Below are 9,776 nucleotides of genomic sequence, written 5' to 3'. Positions count from 1 at the left end.
TCGTATGTTGACTTTTATTCTTACACAGTATATCACAGATTAAAATGACCACTTAGAGACGGATGTGTTAGGAATCGTAGTGACGGTGGCACCGAGTCACACGCTGTCTTTCACTATATTTGATTGTGAGTATTTTTAGATGATCCTGCAAGACATGCAAAGAAAACTGTGCTCAGGTGCCTGTGGGGAAATTACTGTATAAGATAAAGCTAAATTAACTGTCCTCATTATACTGGGAGAAAATAACCTGAAACTTAGCCTGCCACACACAGCCATTTCTGCTTATACTAAATCATGAGCTGGTTGTGTAAACATGAATAGAACTATGTTCTTATCAACTTTCCCCAAAATAGTGCATGAAACACAGAAGGCTGTCACAGCTAAGGCATGCTAAAGCTGTCAGTACATTTAATCATGTTTAACAAGGCATTGACAAAAATCAATGTCATCATGCAGCCTGGGAATATTTACAGACATATTTGGGTCCCACCTCATGCTAGAAGAACAAATTACAGCAGCTGGCTGCTAAATGAATGATAAATGTTTAAGACGGCACTGTTTGAGGTCAAACGGATTACGCAATTGGGAATGAATGGATCTGAACTTCGTTACTTAGCAATCCTGCTCAGTTAAAATCCTTGGATCAAACCACTTTGTTGTGAATAGGGTCTGACGAATCTAAATGCAAGCGTCAAACGTGCAGCGATTTCAAAGCCAGGACTAAAAAATTCAAAGTAATTTCTCAGAAAAGTGACAACCAGTGAATGGCCAAAAGAATTGAGTTAATGTGATCACTTCTCTTGGAGAGTATTAGAAGTCTGGCAGCGCTCTGAAATAGCTGCAGTCTGCTGATATTACGGGGTGCATCACCATAATTAAGCCTGGAGATAAAAGCATTAAAGCCTTGCTACACGTCGATGAGTGAAAGGAAAATTTCCGTGATGTGCTTCGGCTGAAAAAAAAAAACCATGACTGCATCTGCTTGAGTTGCTTGGGGTATTTAATGACAGGTCTGAATCAAAAATTACTCCAAGATTACCAGCTTGGGGCTTCATTTTGGCTGATAACTTAGACACACACACAAAATGAATATTTAGGAACCATCTGTAGCAGCAGTCCGGAGTCTTGCGATTCTATCCCCATTCTTATTTTATTAGTAAAATAATGTTTTTTTAATCATTACAGTTTGGAAAGGAGGTTTATTACTTCTTGTAATAACTATATTAATAATTCTGTTTTGTAATTGTATTCCATCTGGAAAGATCAGGTTTCCCAGTGGCATTAAATTAAAAGTTAAATCCTGGCTCCAAAAATCCATATTTATAGCAATTCCACCTGAAAAAGGAATACTAGCATGTGAAAACCAGTGGAAAAAGAATCAATCAAAGAGACAGGGCCAGTTTGGTCTATAAAAAGCAGGTTTTATTACATGTCAACTGCTTATTAAGTAGATCAAACTTTCACATCGTTCTGTGTGGGTGATGTTATTTAACATGAACCTATATTCACTGATAACTGCTGAAAATATCAAATCCAGTACTATACAGTTACAAATAAGTCCTTCATAGTGTTTTTTTCAAGGGCAGTAACTGTACAAGCATTTACATCAGTATTATACATAATTTACATGTGTTCGGTAAGTGGTACACAACGCTGTTGAAAGGAAAAGCAGTTTGTTAACACGCATGCTACATTTTAGTAAACAAACGAGACTCCCTGTATGAAGTCTGTTTTTATACACATCTTTTAATCTGGGTTGTAAATATTCCTTCACATATTAATAAACCACATATCTAAACTGTAAACAAGGGCTGCTGAAAATATGGTGCAAAGATCACATGCCTCTCTTCCTGTTTTTGTACTTCATGTTTCTCGTAATGAGGATATAAATGTATACAGTGCGTTGTAAAAAATTAATTAATAAAAATCAATAAAATATTTTCATGCATCGACTAAGAAAAAAAAACAAAAAAATGAATCAAAAGCAAACTTAAATTTCAAGTATGCTGAATAAGATCAGATTAATTTGTGTAGTTAAGCATGTAAACGTTTGCATGTGCACTCTTGTATCTTTTCAGACAGTCATAAAGTACCTGCAACACTTGAACCTGGGTAGTTATTGAATTTAATTTACAGTGGGGCAAAAAAGTATTTAGTCAGCCACCGATTGTGCAAGTTCCCCCACTTAAAATGATGACAGAGGTCAGTAATTTGCACCAGAGGTACACTTCAACTGTGAGAGACAGAATGTGAAAAAAAAATCCATGAATCCACATGGTAGGATTTGTAAAGAATTTATTCGTAAATTAGGGTGGAAAATAAGTATTTGGTCACCTCAAACAAGGAAAATCTCTGGCTCTCACAGACCTATAACGTCTTCTGTAAGAAGCTTTTCTGTCCCCCACTCGTTACCTGTATGAATGGCACCTGTTTGAACTCATCATCTGTATAAAAGACACCTGTCCACAGCCTCAAACAGTCAGACTCCAAACTCCGCCATGGCCAAGACCAAACAGCTTTCGAAGGACACCAGGAAAAGTATTGTAGACCTGCACCAGACTGGGAAGAGTGAATCTACAATAGGCAAGCAGCTTGGTGTGAAAAAATCAACTGTGGGAGCAATCATCAGAAAATGGAAGACATACAAGACCACTGATAATCTCCCTCGATCTGGGGCTCCACACAAGATCTCATCCCGTGGGGTCAAAATGATGATGAGAACGGTGAGCAAAGATCCCAGAACCACACGGGGGGACCTGGTGAATGACCTGCAGAGAGCTGGGACCAAAGTAACAAAGGTCACCATCAGTAACACACTACAACGGCAGGGAATCAAATCCCGCAGTGCCAGACGTGTTCCGCTGCTGAAGCCAGTGCATGTCCAGGCCCGTCTGAAGTTTGCCAGAGAGCACATGGATGATACAGCACAGGATTGGGAGAATGTCATCTGGTCAGATGAAACCAAAGTAGAACTTTTTGGTATAAACTCAACTCGTCGTGTTTGGAGGAAGAAGAATACTGAGTTGCATCCCAAGAACACCATACCTACTGTGAAGCATGGGGGTGGAAACATCATGCTATGGGGCTGTTTTTCTGCCAAGGGGACAGGACGACTGATCCGTGTTAAGGACAGAATGAATGGGGCCATGTATCGTGAGATTTTGAGCCAAAACCTCCTTCCATCAGTGAGAACTTTGAAGATGAAACGAGGCTGGGTCTTCCAACATGACAATGATCCAAAACACACCGCCCGGGCAACAAAGGAGTGGCTCCGTAAGAAGCATTTGAAAGTCCTGGAGTGGCCTAGCCAGTCTCCAGACCTCAACCCCATAGAAAATCTGTGGCGGGAGTTGAAAGTCTGTGTTGCTCGGCGACAGCCCCAAAACATCACTGCTCTCGAGAAGATCTGCATGGAGGAATGGGCCAAAATACCAGCTACTGTGTGTGCAAACCTGGTAAAGACCTATAGTAAACGTTTGACCCCTGTTATTGCCAACAAAGGTTATGTTACAAAGTATTGAGTTGTATTTTTGTTATTGACCAAATACTTATTTTCCACCCTGATTTACGAATAAATTCTTTACAAATCCTACCATGTGGATTCATGGATTTTTTTTTTCACATTCTGTCTCTCACAGTTGAAGTGTACCTCTGGTGCAAATTACTGACCTCTGTCATCATTTTAGGTGGGGGAACTTGCACAATCGGTGGCTGACTAAATACTTTTTTGCCCCACTGTATATCTCAGGCTCTAGATACAATGAATGAATAAATAAATTAATAAAACCCTTTTTTCAGTCTCTTATTCAAATATTGCTGCTTTAACTTGGACTTTTTTCTATGCTTGATTCAAGTAAGACCATGAGGAAATACTGAGCAGAGAGATGAGACACTCTTTTAGTGGGTGCTAGTTAAGACGAAGATGAAAAGACTCAAAAATACATATATTCTTTCCTAGTCTGACCTATATTCTATGAGGGATGGTTTTTTTCTTACAGTCTTTGTAATATAATAAAGCAAAGGACAGCTTTTTTATCTTTCAATTCTATACTGGACGGCCCATAAATAAGTCGGTCCTCCTGTCAAATTAGCTGCCTTCAACCCAGATCTCTACGCGTACAGGTTGATTTCACAAAAACCAACAAGCCAGCTTCATTAAGATGCCGAAAGCAAGCAGCACATTAATCACAGCACACTTATCAACATGATGTCTAATTTCACTCAGTGTACGCCATCATCTTTTCATTTAACAATTTTCACCTTTCTTGATGACCAAAAATGAGATTTTTATGTTATTTTGGCTCAGCACTCAGCATTGAAGATGTTTTTTTGTTGAAGTCCCAACATCTGGGCCTGTTAATCCCAAGTCATTAGCATACATCTTTGGCTTTATGTTTTAAATGCTAAGGCTGTGCACTAACAGACAAAACGAACTAAAAAATATCTTCTGTAGTTTCTTATTTATCTACAAGAATCTGAAAATCTAAACTAGACCGTCTTAACGCAATTAGCTAGCCCCTCACGATCCCCTTGAGCCCTTCTGTTTCATCACTCGCTCACTACTAAATTCCAAGATAAACACAGAAGTAATGCAACACTGAACCGTGCATTACTGCATAATGCATGGCTGTAATCTGGTATAACGCAACCTAATTTATATTTCATGCAACTCAATTGTCTCTCAAATTAATAACACATTTAGGACAGTTCATGTGGATTTAGGAATTAAAATATTCTTAGTAGTAAGACCTGAAATTTGGATGGGCTGACACTCACTAAGGATCAAACTTCTACATCCTTTTTGGTTAAGCTCATCTCTTTGTCAGTCGATATACTGTGATAACCATCTGAAACCTTCCCCATAGCCTTGTTTTTTCAACACGCTGCACATGAAAATCTCCAGGGGTCGAGCATTCAGCTCCTTCAGCAACACATTTCCCTGTCAGTTACAACAAGGATCAATTAGAATGACGATCATATGTGCTCCTGCATATTTCTGTGAATTAAGAAAGAATCCTCAAGACATGCCTACCTTCCCGGTAACTTGGCCATCAAGAGCAAAAGCTCCTCTAAGTCCTCCTTCGCTGATAGCTTCGGGGCGGTCAATTTTATTACCTAACACCAACACTGGTACATTGACTATGGTCTCATCTGCAAGGAGAGCCTAGAAAAAATAAAAGAGAGACAAACTAACCAGCAATCCATTGCTAACACACAAAAACAGTCCTGTGTGGTGGAAACTGTTTGTAACAGCAATGTTTAACCTTACATCAAGTTCAGTCTTGGATTCTGTGAGTCTGTCATGATCTGCACAGTCTACAAGAAAGACGACTCCATTCACAGCTGGCAGGTAGTTCTTCCAAACTCTTCGTGCTATAAAGAAGGGAAAACGGCTGTGAATTAGCTGCGATTGCAACAACTCAACATGAGTCTCTGAAATGCAGCAGTCTAACTATAAACCTTTGAAAATATAATTATGTCCTTTCTCCTGTAGAGAAGCGGTAGTTTACACATCCTCACATCTAAATACACACAAATACAGATTAACTATTTTCAGCTAATATGGCTAATTACGCCTCAAGTCAAGTTTAAGCTGCTCGCCACTAATAGCACTGATAAACAGTGTTACTTATCTAATTTTAAAGTCTAATTAGACAGCAATGGACAGATGTGGAAATAGCATTTTAATTTGACTGTACAAATCAAATATGGGTTTTGTCTTACCAACGGATTTAGATCATTTGGATAATGATTTTCAAATGAAACTATAGAGGGTTAGTTTTCTCTATCTTTATTTTTAATAGCACTGGTACAAATTCTAATTACAATACATCCTGCCTTTAGATTTTCTGTTGACATGGGTACAATGAATCAGATCACTCAGCATTCAAGCGTGAATGCATGCGCTAAAAATATCAAATTGAAGAAAAACAACAGATCAGTGTGACGGGGGTCTACAGAGACATCATGTGGCAGCCATGTGCACTGATTTGTCAACCTGTCAGTTTGGTTATACATGTTTCTGATGACAGGAGGTGCTACCGTTGAAGATAACATAGGCAGCAGTCACTAATCTTCAACTTTTCAACTTACAATAGTAGAAGTGTATTTTGTGATCTAGTAAACCCGTTTCCTCTCCTTTCTGTATTTAATAAACATTAAAACCAAATGAATGGGGCGATGTGAACACATATGCTAAAGGTTTGAGAATCAATCAGATGCTCTAAGCCCACAGAAATGTAGTGTTGTTGCTATCCTGTGCTAAATAACTTAAATAAATAACACAAACAAAATAGATACAAAAAATTCAATAGCGTCTCACTGCCAGCAAAAATGGAAATAGATCTCACCTTGTACATGTCCTCCGAGATCAAACGTAGTAAATGTCATGCCACCGATTGTTAGCTCTTCAGAAGCTTTGTGTGAAAGAAAATACACCTGAGATGTTTTCGCACATGAGAAAATTTGAGATGCACAGACAGAGGAATGTCAATGACATGCAGAGACCTGCACTGCTAAAAGATGATGTTAGACTAATCGCAACTTTGAGGCCACAAATTAAAGGAGCCCCAATGATGGTGACATACAGCAGGGTGGGAAGACTGCCAGCTATAAAGTAATAGGCGGGGTCACTTTATGCAAAGATAAGGCTTAAAGGTGTCAATCGCTTAACTAATAAAGACAATTTTTTACTATTACACAACACATAAGACAGTCTATATGACAGGTGACACCTTTATAAGAGAATGTATAAAAGTAATAAAGTATATGTTGAGGAACACTACAGTACACTATCAACACTTTAATGAAATACTTGCATCTTAAAAATAAATCAGCCATTATCTATTTACCATATAATAACTGTATAAGCAGCACAATAACAAGGCCAATATCACATGGTTTTAGGAGCATGGTATTTTTAGAAGACAGCGCGATCACAACCTGTGGCCTAATATAAAGAAAAATCCAAACCAACACCTGGAAAAACAGCACATGGGTAATATGCACTCTGAGTATCCCCTTACTTGGATGCAGTGTTGGAACGTGCTGCCCAAGCCTGTCATCTTTCAGCATGTGTAGGAGCGTTGTTTTACCGGCATTGTCCAGGCCCAGGAAAACTAGCTTCCCACTCTTTTTGTAAAGACCTGAAAGGATTCAGAAGAATTCTTATTTTATTCCACTTCACGCTGCGCTGCAGCTCTATCACCTCTGAGTTTGCTGGTCTGCTGACCTCAGAGAATGAGACGGGACATGTGGGTGAAACAGCTCAGACAAGAGCACGACCATTAAGGGACTTAAAAACAAATAAAAGGATCTTAAAAAAATCGAGCGGCTACATTTTGCACCAGCTGGAGGCGAACAATTGGAGGCCTGGCTAATTTAAATAAAAAGTATATTATAGTTATTAAAATGTGATGTTTAAAAAAGCATGTATTACTGTTTCAAGGTTGCACAAAGTTGACAGAAGAGGCTTGATTTTTGACAGCAGCCTCAAATGTAAAAAGCAGGATTTTACCACTGTGTTTACGTGAGAATGGAGCTGTACAGTAGGATCCATTTTCCGACCTGAATTTGTGATTATAGTGCTGTGGTGAGTTTTTAACCCAGACTGGAACACTTAAAGAATTGCATGCCCATGTTTGTAAAGATTTGATTTCCAAAGCTATCTATATGTTGGAAATCTTGCTACTATAGGCAGTTTATATAAGCTTCAACCAGATTGATTAACTGGTGTAGGAGAAGTTAGGGAACAGACATATATGCATATGCTGTGATCATTGTAGTAACATGTCAGTGCCTGAACAAAATGCACCAAGCTTAGGATGGGAGTACTTAGAATGGGGTACATCATTTCAGAGCAGCACACAGTACTCACCTAAGAACTGTAAAATACTACTAAACCCCCTGTAGATCCAGTCAAATAAAAATGACATCCTGACAGCGTGCACCTAAAACAAGAAACAAAGCAGTTTACTAGACAAATTAAAATATGAAAAGCATAGAGATGCCAGCATTATGATGCAATGTTTACATATTTTCTTAAGAGCATAGTGGGTTTGATTTGTTTATCTACAGTGGACTGGAGACTCCAAGCTTATCGATTTCTTTTAGCAACGTTTCCACATAGCAGAGAAATGATGTACAACTAATGCTAGTGGAGCGGTTATAAGGGAGTCTATAAGGATTCTGACCTACACAGAATCAATAATGGCATCAAATAAATTTTATAAACATACATCAACATTTATGTAAGTAACTCCCAATACAATGTTTAAGCAAAGTAGTATTTATTGCAGGATTTCTGATTTGCAAAGAAACATATCTTTCTAACAGATGCCATTTTGGCTGGTCAAACTGAGTCATCATACCTAAAATTGGGCAAGTAATAATGTCTGTAAGAGCCATGCCAAAAAGTGATTGTCTGCCAAGTCTAATATCTTTGCTTATATTGGTAGTGAACAGGATTTACAAAGGAAATATATATCAAATAAAGAAATTTTGCAAGTGTCTTTATGACTTTGAGTTATTATACCTATTCTGTGTTCTACACTGTGCCCAATCCAGACCTTTTTGGCCACTTAAAAGATCCGTATACAACTGTTTTTGTTAGCATTTTAGCAATTTATGCTGTCCTCTTGTTCAAATTGTCCTTGAAAAATACTTTTTTATGTCAATTAGAATTTTTACCTGGATAAATAAAAAAAATCATATAAAGTGACTTTGCCAAAAGCTGATTGCAGCTTCTACCATGTGACAGGAATTTTTCTGGTTCAAAATTACTTGATATCATTCATTAGAGATATGTTTAACCATTATTATAGGTTAACAAGTCACTTTCAACAGCTAATCCCTTTTCGGCACTGGTCGAAATGAGTCTACAGCTCATAACATGAGGCATCGATAGGGTTTTTTCATATCTGTGACATAACAAACTGTTATCTCCTTCACCCACAGGTGTAGCAAGGCAACTAGCAGCGATGCTACCCATCTGTACCTAATGAAATATTTACAAAGACTAATTGTTAGATCTGACTTAATGTTTCCCCATGAAACGAAAGCAGAAACAGTGGTGCAGTTTTAAAGGACACCGCAGTATTTAGCTTCCTGCTTCGGCAAGTCTTGTGAAAGATTACCCTGGTCAGCTAGTTAGCATTGACATTGTTAGCCCCGGCTCTTTCTAGAATCTGACCACAAGTGGGTCAAGACACTGTTTAAGAAACGAAAAACCGCGAGTGAAACCCAACATAAGAGACAGCAACACCAGAACAGGCTGTTTCCCATTGACTTGTTAAATAAAAACGACAGTACTCTCTGAGTTTAGCTCGCTTACCTGCAGCACTGACAAGCTGACAGTTCTCGGTAGTATCGCTGGTCTCCTTGGAAACAGTCAATCAGGGGCCTCCTCTTCTTCCTCGTGCTTTAGAGTTTATCGCATGACTTGCATTGGTGCCCCCTCCCGTCGACCAGACGCAACCGATGCTGCAAAATGTGCTATTAATGTGTCCTGCGCTGTGAAAAGGTTACTATTCTTAAAATTTCAGAAGTTTTTGTCAGTACTTTCACTTTGTTCTGTTCTATACTTATACTGAATTGAGAAGAAATTATTGTATTTATACTCTTATACCTTTATTTGGCAGCTGTTGCAGCTTGTTCCTTTACTCATAAAGTAAGACTTTACAAGTAAGACTCTACCCATAAATACTGTGCTTGTAAAGTCTGCTTTGCTCCAGTCTCAATGAATAATTTATAGCTCAATAAAACTCTAGCCTTTCGTC

The 9,776-nt window shown here is 38.5% G+C and overlaps 1 protein-coding gene across 3 annotated transcripts; it reads right to left on the bottom strand.

Annotated features, from left to right (window-relative positions):
• Positions 1 to 5: 5 nt before the first annotated feature.
• On the bottom strand, positions 6 to 9,398 carry sar1aa (secretion associated, Ras related GTPase 1Aa). Of its 3 annotated transcripts, none has more exons than XM_076887571.1 (7): positions 9,332 to 9,398; positions 7,877 to 7,949; positions 7,026 to 7,145; positions 6,351 to 6,416; positions 5,270 to 5,373; positions 5,033 to 5,164; positions 6 to 145 (listed from the first exon to the last, which is right to left on the bottom strand). In XM_076887571.1, exons 2-7 carry the CDS (start codon positions 7,932 to 7,934, stop codon positions 68 to 70), a joined length of 558 nt encoding a protein of 185 aa, XP_076743686.1. In that variant the 5' UTR covers positions 7,935 to 7,949; positions 9,332 to 9,398; the 3' UTR covers positions 6 to 67. The 3 variants fall into 3 exon arrangements, with proteins under 3 accessions (XP_076743686.1, XP_004561292.1, XP_076743687.1); XM_004561235.5 differs by lacking the exon at positions 6 to 145 and adding an exon at positions 3,716 to 4,939; XM_076887572.1 differs by lacking the exons at positions 6 to 145; positions 9,332 to 9,398 and adding an exon at positions 3,716 to 4,939 and having other exon boundaries at positions 6,351 to 6,438.
• Between the last annotated feature and the right edge of the window lie 378 nt (positions 9,399 to 9,776).

The sequence above is a fragment of the Maylandia zebra genome, linkage group LG8 (assembly GCF_041146795.1).
Source record: "Maylandia zebra isolate NMK-2024a linkage group LG8, Mzebra_GT3a, whole genome shotgun sequence".
In the NCBI taxonomy this organism is placed as follows: Eukaryota; Metazoa; Chordata; class Actinopteri; order Cichliformes; family Cichlidae; genus Maylandia; species Maylandia zebra.
This window is presented reverse-complemented; position numbering and strand designations above follow the sequence as displayed.

What these genes read in the sequence shown, in the direction of transcription:
- sar1aa (XM_004561235.5), bottom strand. Translation starts at nt 7,934, where the DNA reads ATGTCATTTTTATTTGACTGGATCTACAGGGGGTTTAGTAGTATTTTA. An exon ending in TAGTATTTTACAGTTCTTAG is followed by an intron (nt 7,146 to 7,876) that starts GTGAGTACTGTG and finishes GAATCCTTTCAG; the next exon opens with GTCTTTACAAAAAGAGTGGG. An exon ending in AATCCAAGACTGAACTTGAT is followed by an intron (nt 5,165 to 5,269) that starts GTAAGGTTAAAC and finishes TATTTTTTCTAG; the next exon opens with GCTCTCCTTGCAGATGAGAC.